We start from the raw sequence: 19,143 nt of genomic DNA on the forward strand, positions 1-19,143 counted from the left end.
GGAACATATTAATGCACAGAAAATCAATATTTTCATGAGGAATCATATTGTAACTTCTTAGACGACACTTCCAATTTTGGATTTTGTTGATTGCTCTGGCTTATACCTCTATTACAGCTTTATTTAACAGAATTTTCAGTTTCACGGCAAATCATCTAAGGACAAACCAAGTTCATTTTCATTATTCAGGAATGTCTTTTGATCCACCTAAAATCTATTCCTCTGTGTAAGAACTATTTGAAATAACCGTTAAATACAGAGCTGCAGTGTGATATAAATAAATCAACAGGTACGCTCGCCGATATTAGTACAGACGGCCGTGTACAGGGTATTTGTGAATTGTAACGGCTGTGAATTTGGTAGTGATGGGGTGTTCTTTAAAGAGGCGGCGGTAGAGATCATTGGAGTCTTGCGTCCTGTGTGTAGTGTTTCTCAATCTTTGATATTCGCTCCAGAGATATGAAATATTTTCAGATGATTCAGTTCGTGTTTACATTTACATCCCGGCCCCTGGGTGATCGCTAGAAAATGAGCGTGTTTAGGAGTAGGCAATGGTGCAATGTCGCGTATAACTGTAGCATTGCGCATGGTGTATGTGGACGAAAAACTGTATCTCGACGGCACTCAGTTTCTGCTGGTTCAGGAAGCACGGAGGAAGACAGTCGTGAGGAAAAGAACGTGAAATTAAGTGGTTTTGCAAAAGCATTCGCGAAGTATACTTCAGAAGATTCTCCTGCAGCTCAAGAACAACTTACATTTCCTGCATTGTTGAGAAATTCAAAGTTTATTGACGTATGTTTTTTATATTAAAATCTTGATCATATTACTTTTTCGTGTTCGTGTTTTTATTTAGTTTGCATTTACAGTTAGGCGATCCTGTGGGCAAAGTTGTAGAAGGTACCATATTTCACGTTGTTGACGATGATTTATACGTAGACTTCGGCTGGAAATTTCATTGCGTATGCCAGCGTCCACCAAGGAATGGGAGGTATTTGAATCTTTACTTTGGTCTCCGATTATTACTAGCATGTATGTATTGAATTAACCCTGTGATATTGCACACAGGTGTTGTAAATTGTGCCAAGTTTCAAGTAATGATTACTGTGGAATTAAACACTAATTCCTTTTTGTTGGATCATTTCGTGCAATGGAAGTAATACGGCAAATTATAATGAATTATGTATGTAGACTTACTGTCTGGTACACGTCAGTGAAGATTTAGTATAAGAAAATCTCCCTCCGCCTCTCTGTCACTGCGTCTCCACACACACCATTTCAAAAGGATTTCAGAAGGAACAATGATATCCACACGTACATACCAGAAGAGAAAAAGCGTTCATTATGCCATATTAAGGTTGTATTCAGCACATAAAGTGGTGCACATTGCTGCAAATAAACTTTTTGATAACTTACCCAGTGATACAAAATGACTGGCAAACAGCAAAGTAAAATCTGAAAATAAAATGAAAACGTTTCTCTTTGACTAGTCCTGTCCCATATAATAATTTGTATTATTGTAACGTGTAAAAGGTGGTGTGTAGGAATTACTAAATCACATCTGTGTGTCTTTTTTTAATTAAAAAAACTTGTAAATGGTTGGCATGTAGGCCTTTGTACAAAATAGTTTGTGATTTGAATATAAAATGACTTGTTAATCATCGTATGATAAATTGTCTAAATGATTTGAAGTGTACACATTCAGTTTGACTAGCTTTGGGACACACTTTCACTATGGAAATGGAACAAAGAATCACTGGACTGAATATTTCACTCACCACCAAAGTATATTGATAATTTTGTTTTTGCATGTGGGTGTCTAAATATTTTGCAAATGAAAACATTGCCCATTGTGGACAGACAACTTTCATATTTAGTAACTGTAGTACAGCCTGTAATGGAGAACATTTTTATTTGAGTAAGTGTATGTTGAAAAGAGAGATTCTGACATTAAAACTCATCAGTTATTTAGTTTCATCTTCCATTGATTATTTGCATGATAAAGTATGTTGTGGAACAAGCTTTACATTCACATCACACATTAATTTGTAAATGTGGCTATGTTCTGAACATTTATGCTTGAAAAATTACAAGCATAAGTAATTCATACTCATTACCTTTCAGTCGTCGTAATATAATATAAGTTCTGTTAGATAACAAGAGTTGTCAAGAAGAAACTTTTTCAGTTTGTTTTCAAATTTTACTTTGCTGTTTGTCAGACATTTGGTCGCAGCATTGTGCATCCCTTTTTGTGGTAAGGACAAGGAGTTCCAAATATACTTGCTCAAAAAATTGAAAATCCAGGATGAAATGTAACAATATTATGTAGAGGATAATTGCCATATAATGGAGATGCTGAGTCGCAGATAGGCACAACAAAAAGATTGTCACACAATAAACTTTTGTCCAACAAGGCCTTCGTCAAAAATACACTACTCTCACTCACACGCAAATGCAACTCACACGCACATGGCCACAGTCAGTGGCAGCTGAAGCTAGTGAAGCTGCCAGAGACTAATTATGTGTGTGTTGAGTTGCTTTGGCATTACAGAAATGACATATTCCACCCGTCTGCTTTGACCCATGACGATATCAGTATGGCATAAACGGCTACTTCCAGCATGTACAAAATGACAATGACATCACTACATACACATGCCAAGAAAAGTGAAAATGACAACATTTCACTCAAAAATTAAATGAAACCAACAGGACAACTGTGGAAAATAGGGGGTTAAGGGTGACTACAAGCACAATATACAACAAGAAAAAAAACACCGCACCATCCCATAATATAAAAAAAAGATTTCAATTACAACATTCCACTACACCAACAAAACTACAGGAATCAGACATTTCCATTGAACTATATAGCTCATTCGCAACTATCGATACCAAAAAACCAGCATCTAACCCCGAAAAGTGGAATCGGGCATTTCCTTTTACCTATATAACTCAACCGCAGCTATCGATGCCAAAAAACCACCAACAAAAGGCTCCAGCAATACCACATAGGTTGTGCACCACATACTCGTCAGTCTCATGTTATTACCCTAAACGTGATACCAAATGTATTAAGCAATAAACTGGACACCTGCAGAAACTGTATACCAGACATCATATCATCACCCACCTCAGAACATAATGATACACTCATGAACTTCACTATCATATCCATACCTAACCAAAAAGCAATTTAAAAAAATATACTTCTTTCTGCACATCTAATGCCAAACATATAACCAAAACAACTTAATAAATCACTGAAAACACTTCCACAACTCGCATTACTGCTCCAACTACCTAAACTAAAGACCACGTTAACACAATGACAACCAAAACTCGATTGAATACAATACCACATGTTAAATTCAGCTCTCCCAGAGGGCTTGATCAAATACAACGTGAAATAGGACCATTCTGTTGACCCATTGCTTGTGTGTGTGTGTGTGTGTGTGTGTGTGTGTGTGTGTGTGTGTGTGTGTTTTCGTCTATTTTTTACAAAGGCCTTGTTAGCTGAAAGCTTGTTGTGTGACAGTCTTTTTGTTGTGCCTATCTGCGACTCAGCATCTCTGCTGTATGGTGAGTAGCAACCATTCTTTTCATAAAATGCCTTTTTTCCTGTTTAAATTATCAAGAACATAGACACCTAGAATTTTTGAAGTTCCCATCCTGTTTATTATTTCCTCGCCATTGGTGTAGTACTTCTAGACTGCAGAACTGAACATGTATTTTCAAAACTGTGAGTGAGACTGTTTGTAGAAAACCATTCACTGACCCTTTTAAGAACATTGTTTACCATTTTTTCTGTCACTGTATGTGGGGTCTATATATGATTTGAACAGGAGATAAAAACTGTAGTTCTGCTCCACTATTAACTGCACCTAAACAGTTTCTTGTGCAGTTTCATTCCCTGTGGTTCTAGTAAAGCTAACCTGTACGCTTAGAGTAGTAGGAGGCCTATTACTAATTCTTTATTATACACAATTTCCTCAGGACTCGATGACTAAAATATTGTATGTCTTCTGATATCCAACACTTTGCATTGGAAGATTAGGCTTGATGCAGTTTCATCACCCTTGCGACACGACTTACACATATGGGGGTCAAGGGAAGTGTTCGATTCCAATGTGTGGCTGTGAGTGTTCCGGTATCGGGAGTTGCTGTTGAGCTATATACGTCTAGGGAAGTGTTAGATTCCAATTTGTGGGATCGGGAGCTGCTGTTGAGCTATATAGGTCAAGGAAAGTGTTCAGTTCCAATTTGTAGGTCCGGGAACTGCTGTTGAGCTATATAGGTCAATGGAAGTGTCCGATTTAAGAGGATATTGTGTTTAGTGGAATTTTGGGAGTTTTGTGTTGTTGGTTTTTTTCATAATTTTATGTGGTTTGGTATGGTGGTGTGTGTCTGAATTTGTTTATATTTACTTTGTCCCCACGCAAAAACCCCCAATTCCCACACTTGTCCCGTTAGTTTCATTAGGTTTTTTGTGGAATGTGTGTGTGTTGGTTTTTCAATGTATTTTTGTGTATTACAGAAGTGTCAGATTCCACCCGTCTGCTTTGACCCATGACATCACCAATATGGCGGAAACAACCATTCTCAATGTCTCCAATATGGCGCCTATGATTTCATCACATAAACATGACAACAAACACGAAAATACATATAAAACCAACAAACACATCTCTCTCCAAAAATATAATCAAACTAGTGGGACCAGTGCGGGAAATTGGGGGTTTTTGGGTGGGCACAAACTAAATATAAACACATACAGACACACCCCACGATCCCAAGCCACATACGACGACGGCATAAAAACGCCACAAAATTTCCAAATTCCGCTACGCTTACAATTGGTCACTTCCCTTCACCTACAAAGCTCAACTGCAATTGTCGATACCACAAATTAAAAACCAACTACTACAAAAATTATAATCACACCGCAACTATCGTTACCACAAAACCAACACCTAAAACAACAAAAATTGGAATCGGACACTTCTTGACCTATATAGGTTAACAGCAGCTCATGGTACCAAAACACACATAGCTATGATGACACAGAATCAGACACTTCCCTTGACCTATACAGCCCAAATACAACTGACGAGACCAAAAAAATTGAAATCCTGTACTTCCTCTTAGATACATAAATCAACCACAAGTGCCGATACAAAACATCAACCACCAACACATGCAGTAAATAATGCCAACCCAACAACACATAAAAACCCCACTGAACATCGTAACACGCGAACAATAGACTCAAAAAACGACTACTTACCATAAAGTTCCGGTGCTACACTCTAGCCCTCAACTTGCGTATTCTGCTTGCATACGCCACATTTCCCCCCTGCGGGTTCGGGGGTTAGAATAGGCCCCGCGGTATTCCTGCCTGTCGTAAGAGGCGACTAAAAGGAGTCTCACATGTTTCGGCCTTATGTGATGGTCCCCTCTCGGGTTTGACCTCCATCTTTCTAAATTATTCCGAAGAGCGAGCCAATTGGGGAAGGGCGCCTTACGTGGTGCACTGTATTTGTCGTGCATTGAGACCTTTAGCCGGCTTTTTCGTCGTTGCAATGGTGTCCCGCTCGTTTTCCATCTCTTGGGCGAGGATACGTCCCTGGGTGCGATTCCCACGCTGCACTCTGCAGTGTTTCTTTTAACTGCGACGACGACCTTGGACAGTTTTGCACCTAAGATCCAGCACGGTAGCCAGTCCGTTGTGGTGGGGCCGCCATGTACCCTCTTGGTTGTAGTCCCCTGACAACACAGGGATCGCTCTACTGATGCCTGCGCCATTAACTCCCCACGTATGCCAAGGAGTAGATGCCCGTCTCCCTGGGGCATCAGGACTCCCGGCAATGGACATCCTGCCAGGTGGCTATTGCTGCGGCTGGGTGGCGCCCGTGGGGAGGGCCCTTGGTCGGAGTAGGTGGCATCAGGGCGGATGACCCGCAATGAAGCGTGGTACATCATCTCTCGCTGGCGGCCAGCCGCCAGCAGTCTCTAAGCGTTCTCGGGCTCAATTTAATGCTGAAAAGTACAATCCGAAAACGTTCCCCTCTCTGGCCACGCCGTGGGAGGAGCGTAAGTCTCAGGATGGAGGTAATAGTTATTCGCCCCGATTCTTAGTTTGTACGAGAGCTGATGGGGAGTCTTTTCTCTCCACAAAGCCTCAGTTCTTCGTCGAGCATTTAGAGGACAAGTTTGGGGAGGTGGAGGGCTTGTCAAAAATGCGCTCTGGATCGGTCCTGATCCAAACGGCATCCTCTGCCCAGTCATGACGGTTGCTTGCTTGTGACAAGTTGGGGGATGTTGCTGTTACGATCAGGCCGCATAAGAGTTTAAATATGGTCCAGGGAGTTATTTACCATAAGGACCTTCTTTTGCAGTCTGATGACGAGCTGCGCGCCAACTTAGAGCGCAGGGGTGTACATTTCGTCTGGCGAGTTCATCGGGGTCCGAAGGAAAATCAGATAGCTACCGGTGCCTTCATCTTGGCCTTCGAGGGTGATACGTTACCGGAGAAGGTCAAGGTGATGGTCTACCGATGTGACGTCAGGCCCTATATTCCTCCCCCGATGCGGTGCTTCAAGTGCTGGAAGTTCGGCCATATGTCTTCCCGCTGCACTTCCAGCCTCACATGTCGAGATTGCGGACGCCCGTCTCATCCCGATACTCCATGTGCCCCGCCTCCCATCTGTGTCAACTGTGGGGAGCACCATTCACCTTGCTCGCCTGACTGCAAAGTCTTTCAGAAAGAGCGCAAAATTATGGAATATAAGACCCTGGACCGGCTGACCTATACTGAGGCCAAAAGGAAATATGACAGACTCCATCCTGTGAGAATGACATCTTCTTATGCAGCTGCTATGACAACTGTGCTAGCCCCATCAGTTTCGAGACTTCCAGCCAGCTCGATAAGCAGTAAGACTCCTCCTGCCCCCTTGCCTGTGGGGGGGGCTCTCCCCAACCGGTTGCTCCTGCACCACCTACCTCAGGAGCAACCTCCTCCCACCCGTCAGGGACGTCCGTCCCCGCTTCTCAGCTGGAGAAGCGTCTAACTGCTTCGGCTACTCTCGCCCGTAAGAGTTCCCTTGGGACCCTCCCTTCCCAGGGTTCCACAAGCGGGAAGGATGACGGCCGCCAGTGGCATAAGTCCTCACCAGCGGCCGGGCGTAGGGCTTCACGATCCTCCTCTGTCCCGGAGACTGAATCGGTGAAGCCTTCCCAGCCGGTGCAACCCAAGGTTCAGCGAGAGAACTCCAAGAGAAAGACCTCTAAGGCCAAAGAACTTGCGGTGGTGCCAACCCCACCGCACCTTTCGCGCTCTGCGTCTGAGGATGCAGTCGAGTTTCTAGCGTTCGCTGAGGACCTTGATCTCGCTGGTCCCTCAGATGCCATGGATGCCTCTCGTACGGGTACTGAATCAGTGGCAGTGAGTGAACAAGCGGCGTAAATTGCCTTCCCAGTCCTTTCACGCCTTTCTCAGCCATGGACAATATCATCCTCCAGTGGAACTGCGGCGGTTTTTTCCACCATCTAGCTGAGCTCCAACAACTTATCAGCCTTCACCCTTTCTCCTGCATTGCTCTTCAGGAAACTTGGTTTCCAGCAATGCGAACCCCCGCCCTCCGTGGCTATCGGGGTTATTATAAGAACCGGGCAGCATATGAAAGGGTGTCGGGTGGCGTCTGCCTCTATGTCCTTCACACTCTGCACAGCGAGTCTGTGCCTCTCCACACACCTTTAGAGGCTGTCGCTGTTCGGGTGTGGACGCCACAGGCTGTTACCGTCTGCAGTCTTTACCTTCCACCGGATGGTGATGTCTCGCAGCATGTCCTGGCTGCGCTGATAGCCAAATTGCCACCACCTTTCTTGCTATTGGGCGACTTTAATGCCCATAACCCTCTGTGGGGTGGGTCAGTGGCAACAGGTCGAGGCGCCATCGTTGAGCATTTATTGTCGCAGCTCGATCTCTCGATTTTAAATGATGGTGCCTTCACACACTTCAGTGTGGTGCATGGCACATACTCCGCCATTGACCTTTCAATATGTAGCCCTAGCCTCTTACCGTCTGTCCAATGGAGTGTGCATGACGACCTGTGTGGTAGTGACCACTTTCCTATCTTTCTGTCATTACCACAGCGCCACTCTTCTGGGCGCCCTAGCAGATGGGCTATGAATAAGGCTGACTGGGACTTGTTCTCCTCCACTGCCGCTCTTGAGTCTCTCTCTAATGACGACATTGATGCGGTGGTTCAATCAGTCACCACCGGCATCGTTACTGCCGCCGAATCTGCCATTCCCCGTTCTTCTGGGTCCCCTCGGCGGAAGGCTGTGCCTTGGTGGTCGCTTGAGATCGCTGAAGCGATTAAAGATCGCCGGCGGGCGCTCCAGCATCACAAGTGACATCCCTCCTTAGACCACCTTATCGCCTTCAAACGGCTGCGTGCGCGGGCCCGCCTCCTTATCCGCCAAGGCAAGAAGGAGTGCTGGGAGCGGTATGTGTCCACCATTGGCCTCCATGTCACTCCTTCGCAGGTCTGGGCGAAGATTCGACGCGTCTACGGCTATCGGACCCCTGCCAGCGTCCCTGCGCTCTCACTGAATGGAGCAGTTTGTACTGACTCCGACGTCATTGCCAATCGCTTAGCAGAGCATTTTGCTATGAGTTCCGCTTCTGCGAATTACCCTCAGGACTTCCGCTCCATTAAAGAGCGGATGGAACGTCGGAGCCTTTCGTTTCGCACCAACCACCCAGAATCTTACAATGCTCCATTCAGTGAGTGGGAATTTCGCAGTGCCCTAGCTGCTTGCCCTGATACCGCTCCTGGGCCAGATGGCATCCACTGTCAGATGCTGAAACACCTTTCAGTGGACTGCCAGCGGCGCCTTCTCGATCTTTACAACCGTCTTTGGATCGAGGGGGTGTTTCCGTCGCAATGGCGGGAAGGCGTTGTCATCCCCGTTTTGAAACCTGGAAAGACCCCTCTGGAGGTGGACAGCTACCACCCCATTAGCCTCACCAACGTTCTTTGTAAGCTTCTCGAACAGATGGTGAGCCGGCGCTTAAATTGGGTACTGGAGTCTCGGGGCCTTCTGGCTCCGTCTCAGGGTGGGTTCCGGAAAGGCCGCTCCGCCGCCGACAATCTGGTGAGCCTGTTGTCGGCCATCCGTACTGCCTTTGCCCGCCGTCAGCACCTGGTCGCTGTCTTTTTCGACATGCGGAAGGCATACGATACAACATGGCGTCATCACATCCTTTCTACGCTTCATGGATGGGGTCATCGGGGCCCTCTGCCGATCTTTATCCGCAATTTCCTGTCGTATCGTACCTTCCGCGTGCAAGTCGTAGCCTCCTATAGTTCCACCCACGTCCAGGAGAACGGTGTGCCACAGGGTTCTGTTTTTAATAGCCATTAACGGGCTCGCTGCGGCCGTGGGAAATTCTGTCTCTGCTTCCCTGTATGCTGACGACTTCTGCCTTTATTACAGCTCTACTGGCGTTGCAGCTGTTGAACGTCAGCTACAGGACGCTATCCGTAAGGCGCAGTCTTGGGCTGTAGCGCATGGGTTTCAGTTTTCGGCAGCCAAGACCCGCATTATGCATTTCTGCCGGCACCGAACAGTCCATCCTGAGTCGCGGCTTTATCTTGCCGACGAACTCCTTGCTGTGGTGGAGACCCACAGGTTTTTGGGGGTGGTTTTCGATGCCCGGTTGACTTGGCTGCCTCATATCCGGCAGCTTAAACAGACGTGTTGGCGGCATCTAAACGCTCTGAGATGCTTGAGCCACACCCGCTGGGGCGCCGACCCCTCTACCCTGTTGCGGCTCTACCAGGCGTTAATCCAGTCCCGTCTGGATTAGGGGAGCCTGGCTTATGGCTCAGCATCCCCATCTGCGTTACGGGTGCTGGACCCAATTCTCCACAGCGGGATACGCCTTGCCACTGGTGCTTTCCTCACCAGCCCTGTGGACAGCGTATTAGTGGAGGCAGGTGTACCTCCACTGCGGTTCCGGCGCCAACGTTTGCTGGCCGCTTATGCTGCCCATGTTCTAAGCTTGCTCGGGCATCCAAATTATCGTGTCCTGTTCCCGCAGTCAGTCGTCCATCTGCCAGAACGTCGGCCCCGGTCGGGTTGTCCGATCGCCGTACGTGTCAAGGAGCTTCTCTGCGGGCTTGGGTTTTTCCCTGTTCCACCTCCTTTCCGGGCGCCTCTGCGTACACCCCCGTGGTGTGTTCCTCGCCCTTGCCTTCGGCTCGACTTGGCACAGGGCTCGAAGGACTCGGTCCCTCCAGAGGCCTTCCGCCGCCGCTTTTATTCCATCCTGGCCACGTATCAGGGCTCTGGAATTGTTTACACCGACGGTTCGATGGTTGCTGGTCGTGTCGGGTATGCGCTAACTCTAGGGGACCATTCCGAACAACGGTCCTTGGCGGCTGGCTGCAGCGTTTACACTGCTGAGCTAGTCGCCATCTTTCGAGCCCTAGAGTATATCCGCTCCTGCTCAGGTGAGTCCTTCGTTATCTGTAGCGATTCCCTGAGCGGTTTACGAGCTCTCGACCAGTGTTTTCCTCGTTCTCGTCTGGTGATAGCTATCCATGAGTCCCTGCATACTCTTGCGCGTTGCGGCCGCTCTGTGGTCTTTGTGTGGACCCCCGGTCATGTCGGTATCCCGGGCAATGAACATGTTGACCACCTGGCGAAAGAGGCCACGAGTAAACCATCTCTGGATGTTGGCCTCCCAGAGGCTGATTTGCGGGCAGTCCTCCGCCGAAAAGTTTTTGCGCTTTGGAACGCTGAATGGCGCGATCGGATTACACCCAATAAACTCCGTGCCATTAAGGAGACGACGACTGTGTGGTGGTCCTCCATGCGAGCCAACCGCAGGGACTCAGTCGTCCTTTGTCGGCTCCGCATTGGCCACTCCCGGCTAACACACAGTTATTTATTGCGCCGGGAGGACCCTCCTGTATGTCGCTGCGGGGCGGCTTTGACGGTGGCCCACATTCTATTGGCCTGCCCCCTTTTAGCTGTGGTCAGGCAGACATTTGCGCTGCCTGATACGCTCCCTGCCGTTTTATCTGATGACCCTGTTATGGCTGCCTTAGTTTTACGTTTTATTAGGGCAGGGAGTTTTTATTCTTTCATCTGAGTGTTTCTGTTTTATTTTATTTTTTGTGTTGATTCTGGCCTTTGGCCTATGATTTTAAACTGATCTTTTAATGTGTTTCTAAGTGGTTGGCTTTTCCTTTTTTATTTCTATGGTCGGCCAACCACTGTCACACTCTGTGTGGTTTTAGTTCGTTTTGTCTTGTCCTTGTCTCCGTTTCTCTTGTTCTGTATCGTCTGTGATCTATTCTGTTCCTCGTTTTTATTCTCTGTGGGTGTTCTTTGTATTTGGAAAAAGGGACCGATGACCGTAGCAGTCTGGTCCCTTTCATCCCCCAAACCAACCAACCAACCAACCAACCAACCAACCAACCTACGCCACATTTCACTATCTCTGCCACAAGCTCGAAAAGATACAGAAACTTAATGACAGACGGCATGTTGTCCCTCATTTCAGCCCGCAGACACGCACTATTAAACTTAGAAGCCGTATCCATACCTAACAAAAGAAGCCACAAATTGAATTAAACGACTTACCACACAACAAACACCTAACCATCAAACGACACCACAATAACGTAAACACAACGGAAACTTAATTCTTAGCTCACAGAAGATAATTCCATTCTTCTATAACAATCATGACAGATAAATGCACAATTCAAGCACCGACACCCAAATGAACCCGGTACACCACATAACAAGCGGACCACACACACACACACACACACACACACACACACACACACACACACACACACACACACACACACACACACACCACCACCACCACCACCACCACCACCACCACCACCAACTGCAACAAGACGATATCAAAAAACACAACACAGTCATAAACTAAACTCCGCACTGTGATGACGTCACACAACTCAACACCCTTACGTCATGGGTCAAAGGTGACAGGTGGGTTCAGACGCCTCCGTTGACCCTGTTATAAGTCAAGTCCTTCTGTGAGTATAGTGAGTCTCCTTTTGATGCCCAGAATTACAGAACTTCCCTTGAAGTGTGGCTTTGGAATATTAGCTTAGAATGTTTTTGTTTTTGATCATAGTCCAAAAGTCATCATGCTGCCTGTTAATCCAGTTTTGTAGTTTAGATTTAACTGCGGCCTTAGTGATGGTTATTACAGGTTCCAGTGCAGTAAATGGATTTGTCACACTTGTCCTGGTTAGCATGTCACCTTGTTCATTGCCACTGATTCCTGAGTTACCAGGAACCCACAGCAGGATTACCCTGTTGCTCCCCATTAGTTTGAAACAGTTGTTTCATTCTGCAACATTCCTTGATTACATTGCAGGAACCGATAGAGATTTCAGGGCTGCTTGGCTGTCTGAATAAATGTAGATGCAATATCCTTTGTAATGGCTATGCAAATTTTCCTCTGTGCATACCATGATGGAGGGTATTTCCTGCTGGAATACCATTGCCAGCTTTCCTAGAGAGATTGTGCTCTGGTACAGAATGTACACTATATACCCTGGCCCCAGTGTCTACATCTGTTTTGGACGTATCATTAAACCAGACTGCCTCCACCGCACTGTAGTAGTTTATTCTTCCAGTGCTCCTACCTCCAATTGTTACATTGAAAGTTTTATTGAAGCAGCTGGAAATTACCGTATTTACTCGAATCTAAGCCGCACTTTTTTTCCGATTTTTGTAATCCAAAAAACCGCCTGCGGCTTAGAATCGAGTGCAAAGTCAGCGGAAGTTCTGAAATATGTTGGTAGGTGCCGCCACTACTAACTTCTGCCGTCGAATATATGTAGCGCTACACAGGCATGCTTTACAGGCACAAAGATAAATACTGGCGCCAAAACCTCTGCGTCAGTAAATACATTTAAAAAAAAGGTGGAAGACGAGCTTTTTTCTCCGCCCCGAATTTCGACCACTGCATTTTCATACATTATCCAACGAAGTAAATACAAATTCCGTATTGTTCATCTTCGAATGTAGCAGCTTTTCAATGTACTACGAAAATCCGACTGGCGAGACCTTTTGCGATTTTTGTCAGTATGGCCAATTCTACGTTCTGATTTTTTTTTTTTTTCTATCTGTGAGAAGAGATGGTTGCTAATGGGAACTTTTGTGAATTCTGAATCACATGCAGCATTCTCTTCACCATAAGAATAATACGAATATAAACATTTTGCCATGTATTCTTTCGTGTTTGCTGCTATCTCATTTAAATCCTGTCTGCCTAATAAACTACGAAACTAGTGTGAGATAACACAAACGCGGAAGTATACACATATGTCATGTTCATATTCGTATTATTCTTATGCCTAATAGTGATACTGTCAGAAATGAAGCACGGCAATTGACTGGATTTTTAAATCTAAGATGACTCTAATTTCTGTGCAGAAAATAATGTACTAAAGAGGCGTCTGCAAAGATTTTCAAATGGAGAAAAATTTTCGCTAAACTCTCGTTCAGAACATCTTCTATCATACGCAGTTTATTATTTGGTTCTTGTTGATCATTATCAAAGAAAGCAGCAGTGTAGATAACAACAAATAGCAGTCTCTTGCCATTGTTTCGCTACTGAGACAATTACTCTCTTTTTATATATATATAAGCAGCGGTAGCACGCACAAAAGAAAACCATGCTGCGAGGGGCGACAGGTCGTCAACATTCATTATATCGGAATGCGACAAACAATGCATGACACAGTACAGTTATGCATTTTCAGCTTAGAGTGACGAAAACACATATAACAAAGAGAACGGCAATTATCAGATCAAAGAAAAATAAGCAATCAATTCAAACCAGACGAAGCATGTGAAAAACGAAGGGTACCCGCATAAATAAGGATGGAGCGCCTGACGCATAGCAATGGCTACCTGGTAAAGCTTAACTGCTAAGCTTACGGCACGAACCAAACTATTGTAGCTGTATCGTCATTCATTCGACCTGAATTATGTCTCATATTACAATGGACCAACTTTGTTTCGATTTGGAGGTGCGGCCTAAAACTTTTCTGTCCCCTTGAATTTCGAGTCTCAAATTTCAGCTGCGGCTTAGATTCGGGAAATTATTTTTTCCTTTATTTCGAGTCTCATTTTTCAGGTGCGGCTTAGATTCGAGTGTGGCTTAGATTCGAGTAAATACGGTATTGTATAGTTATCCGACATTTCCCAAACCATTCTTACATTTACCACATGCCCTATCTTGGTGTGATATTCAGGATATCTTAAAAGCGTACAGTTATTTCCAGTTTTTAGCCTGTATGCCCTTTCCACTGCCTCTGTTTTAACCCATGGCTGTAATGGAGTCACATCCACATCCCACCATTTTTCATGCGTCATGGTAGCGTCTACTTTTCTTCTGCTCAAAATTGTCTTGATGCCATGCTCTACCCATGGATTAGAAGGTCATATTGGTAAAAGCCTCTCAAGTTGAGGTTTATTTTGTAAGGATTTTTTTTATTTTGTTTCTTATTTAATTTTAGTATGTATGGTGTTTGGTGGAGAAAACTTGTTATTAGTTGGTGGGAGGGGTGTTGTGGTTTGTAGTGAGAAGTTAGTAGGGGTGATTGTTTGGAGGAAATAGGGGGATAGTTGAATGGGAGTGTTGAGAAACCCCTCATATCCAAGAAATGAAAGTTTTCAGGAGATACAAAAAACATTCCAGGTTTTAAAATTGTAGAGAAACGCCATTTTTCTACTCTGTTTTCATTAAAATTAATGTAGAGGGATGAATGCCAATGCTGTATAGGCAGTCCTAAAATATTTTTGTAACACTATGTTAAAATTTATTTATTTAACATGTGGGTTTTCTCAGAATTTTGTAATAAACATAAATCAATACTTCACTCGTGCTTTATTGCTTATATGTTCAAAAATCAAATTATGGCTATTTTCCATTCTCTTTGGCATTACTCCACTCTTGGTTTCCCCCTGCAGGTTCGGGGGTTAGAATAGGTCCGTGGTATTCCTGCCTGTCGTAAGAGGTGACTAAAAGGAGTCTCAAATGTTTCGGCCTTATGTGAAGGTCCCCTCTCGGGTTTGACCTCCATCTTTCTAAATTATTCCGAAGAGGGAGCCAATTGGGGAAGGGCGCCTTACGTGGTGCTCTGTATCCGTCGTGCATTGAGACCTTTAGCCGGCCTTTTCGTCGTTGCAATGGTGTCCCGCTCGTTTTCCATCTCTTGGGCGAGGATACGTCCCTGGGTACGATTACCACGCTGCACTCTGCAGTGTTGCTTTTAACTGCAACGACGACCTTGGACTTTCTTGCACCTAAGGTCCAGCACGGTAGCCAGTCCGTTGTGGTGGGGCCGCCATGTACCCTATTGGTTGTAGCCCCCTGACAACACAGGGATCGCTCTACTGATGCCTGCGCCGTTAACTCCCCACGTATGCCAAGGAGTAGATGCCCGTCTCCCTGGAGCATCAGGACTCCCGGCAATGGACATCCTGCCAGGTGGCTATTGCTGCGGCTGGGTGGCGCCCGTGGGGAGGGCCCTTGGTCGGAGTAGGTGGCATCAGGGCGGATGACCCGCAATGAAGCGTGGTACATCATCTCTCGCTGGTGGGCCTCCACCAGCAGTCTCTAAGCGATCGAGGTCTAACCTCAATGGAAAGAAATTTGATCAGAGATCATTTCCCTCCCTGGCCACTCCATGGGAGGAACGTATGGCAAAAGAAGGCAGTGGAGAATATTCACCCTGGTTCCTTGTGTGAACGCGAGTTGATGGGGAATCGTTTATGTCAACCAAGCCCCAGTTTTTTGTGGAGCATTTAGAGGACAAGTTCGGGGAGGTGGAGGGCTTGTCCAAAATGCGCTCTGGTTCAGTACTCATCAAAACAGCGTCCTCTGCCCAGTCATGGAGGTTGCTCAATTGTGACAAGTTGGGGGATGTTTCCGTTAGCATCACACCGCATAAGAGTCTCAACATGGTCCAGGGTATTATATTCCACAGGGATCTTCTTCTGCAGTTCGACGATGAACTACGAGCCAACCTAGAACGACGCGGTGTTCACTTCGTCCGGCACGTCCATCAGGGTCCGAGGGATAATCAGGTAGCCACCGGTGCCTTCATCTTGGCCTTCGAAGGTGATATTTTACCCGAAAAGGTCAAGGTGATGGTTTACCGTTGTGATGTGAAGCCATATATCCCTCATCCGATGCGGTGTTTTAAATGCTGGAAGTTCGAGCACATGTCATCTCGCTGTACTTCCAGCATCACGTGTCAGGATTGTGGACGTCCTTCGCATCCCGATACTCCATGTGCCCCGCCTCCTATCTGTGTTAACTGCGGAGAACACCATTCCCCCTGCATGCCGGACTGTAGGATATTGCAGAAAGAAAGGAAGATCATGGATTATAAGACCCTGGACCGCCTGACCTACCCCGAGGCTAGACGGAAATATGAGAGGCTCCATTCTATTTCAATGATGTCAACCTACGCCGCTGCTGCAACAACGGTTCTCCCATCATCACGAATCGGCTCTTAAGATCGGTCAGCATCCACCAGCCCCCTTGCTCCCCCAGCCCCTGTTGCTCCTGCTCCATCTACTTCAGGAGCAACACCCCCCAAACCATCGGGGACATCAGTTCCCCCTTCCCAGCCGGAGAAGAGTAAGACTTCTTCGGCTACTCTCGCAAGGAAGGGGTCCCTTGGGGACCTCCCTTCGCAAGTTCCGACCAGCGGCACAGCAGACACCCAAAAGTGGCTCAAACAACCACCAGTCCCTGGTCGTAGGGCCTCACGGTCGTCCTCCGTCCCTGAGACTGACCCTGTGAAGCCCTCCAAGCCCTCCAAGCCTGAACCACTGAAGGCACAACGAGAGAAACAGAACCAGAAGAAAGTCCCCAAGAATACCAACATTGCAGTGGCACCCGTCCCACCGCTTCCTACAAGCTCTGCGTCTGAGGACGAGGTGGGGATTCTGGCGTCTGCTGAGGACCTCGATCTCGCCAATCCTTCAGACGCCATGGCAAGCACTGGCACAGGTGCTCAATCGGAGGCAGCAGGTGACCCAGCGGCGTAATCTGCCTACCCAGTCCCGTCACGCCTTTCTCAGACATGGACAATACCATCCTCCAGTGGAACTGCAGCGGTTTCTTCCAACATCTAGCTGAGTTGCGCCAACGTATCAGCCTTCACCCTTTCTTCTGCATTGCACTTCAGGAAACATGGTTTCCAGCAATGTGAACACCTGCCCTCCGTGGCTATCGGGGTTATTATAAAAACCGGGTAGCTTATGAAAGGGTGTCTGGTGGCGTCTGCATCTATGTCCTTAACTCTCTCCACAGCGAGTCTGTCCCTCTACATACAGCTTTAGAGGCTGTCGCTGTTCGTGTGTGGGCGCCACAAGCTGTTACTGTCTGCAGTCTTTACCTTCCACCGGAGGGTGATGTCGCGCAGCATGTCCTGGCTGCGCTGATAGCCCAATTGCCGCCACCTTTCTTGTTACTGGGCGACTTTAACGCCCATAACCCTCTGTGGGGTGGGTCAGTGGCAACAGGTCGAGGCGCCACTATTGAGCATTTATTGGCGCAGCTCGATCTCTCGATCTTAAATGACGGTGCCTTCACACACTTCTGTGTGGCGGATGGCACATACTCTGCCATTGACCTATCACTCTGTAGCTCTAGCCTCTTACCGTCTGTCCAATGGGGTGTGCATGACGACCTGTGTGGTAGTGACCATTTTCCAATCTTTCTGTCACTGCCACGGCACCACTCTTCTGGGCGCCCCAGCAGATGGGCTATGAATAAGGCTGACTGGGACTTGTTTTCCTCCACTGCCGCTATTGAGCCTCTCTCTCGTGATGACATTGATGCGGTGGTTCAATCGGTCACCACCGGCATCGTTACTGCCGCCGAATCTGCCATTCCCCGTTCTTCTGGGTCCCCTCGGCGGAGGGCTGTGCCTTGGTGGTCGCCTGAGATCGCTGAAACGATTCAAGATCGCCGGCGGGCGCTCCAGTGTCCTAAGCGACATCCCTCCATAGACCACCTTATCGCCTTCAAACAGCTGCGTGCGCGGGCCCGCCTCCTTATCCGCCAAGGCAAGAAGGAGTGCTGGGAGCGGTATGTGTCCACCATTGGCCTCCATGTCACTCCATCGCAGGTCTGGGCGAAGATTCGACGCGTCTAGGGCTATCGGACCCTTGCCAGCGTCCCTGCGCTCTCACTGAATGGCGCAGTTTGTACAGACTCCAACGTCATTGCAAGCCGCTTGGCTGAGCATTTTGCTATGAGTTCCGCTTCTGCGAATTACCCCCTGGCCTTCCGCTCCATTAAAGAGCGGATGGGACGTCGGAGCCTTTCGTTTCGCACCCACCATCCAGAATCGTACAACGTTCCATTCAGTGAGTGGGAATTCCGCAGTGCCCTTGCCGCTTGTTCTGATACCGCTCCTGGACCAGATAGCATCCACTACCAGATGCTGAAACACCTCTCAGTGGACTGCCAGCGACGGCTCCTCGACCTTTACAACCGTATTTGGGTCGAGGGTGAGTTTCCGTCGCAATGGCGGGAGAGCATTGTCATCCCGGTTTCGAAATCGGGCAAGAGCCCTTTGGAGGTGGACAGCTACCGCCCCATTAGCCTCACCAACGTTCTTTGTAAGCTTCTCGAATGGATGGTGAGGCGGCTCTTGAATTGGGTACTGGAGTCTCGGGGCCTTCTGGCTCCGTCTCAGGGTGGGTTCCGTAAAGGCCGCTCCGCCGCCAACAATCTGGTGAGCCTGGAGTTGGCCATCCGTAATGCCTTTGCCTGCCGTCAGCATCTGGTCGCTGTCTTTTTCTACATGCGGAAGGCGTACGATACGACATGGCATCATCACATCCTTTCTACGCTTCATGGATGGGGTCTTCGGGGCCCACTGCCGATCTTTATCAGAAATTTTCTGTCGTATCGTACCTTCCGCGTGCAAGTCGCAGCCTCATATAGTTCCACGCACGTCCAGGAGAACAGTGTGCCACATGGTTCTGTTTTAAGTGTCTGCCTGTTTTTAATAGCCATTAATGGGCTCGCTGCGGCCGTGGGAA

At 47.3% G+C, this 19,143-nt stretch overlaps 1 protein-coding gene across 1 annotated transcript in view; it reads left to right on the top strand.

Annotated features, from left to right (window-relative positions):
* Positions 1-419: 419 nt before the first annotated feature.
* LOC126165450 (28S ribosomal protein S28, mitochondrial) overlaps positions 420-19,143 on the top strand; it is a 43,794-nt gene continuing 25,070 nt past the window's right edge. Inside the window, exons 1-2 of the mRNA XM_049920318.1 lie at positions 420-792; positions 867-988. Coding sequence (XP_049776275.1) covers positions 529-792; positions 867-988 — 386 coding nt within the window. The 5' untranslated portion in view covers positions 420-528. The remainder of the gene's footprint in view (positions 793-866; positions 989-19,143) is intronic.

The sequence above is a fragment of the Schistocerca cancellata genome, chromosome 1, assembly GCF_023864275.1.
Source record: "Schistocerca cancellata isolate TAMUIC-IGC-003103 chromosome 1, iqSchCanc2.1, whole genome shotgun sequence".
NCBI classification, from domain to species: Eukaryota; Metazoa; Arthropoda; class Insecta; order Orthoptera; family Acrididae; genus Schistocerca; species Schistocerca cancellata.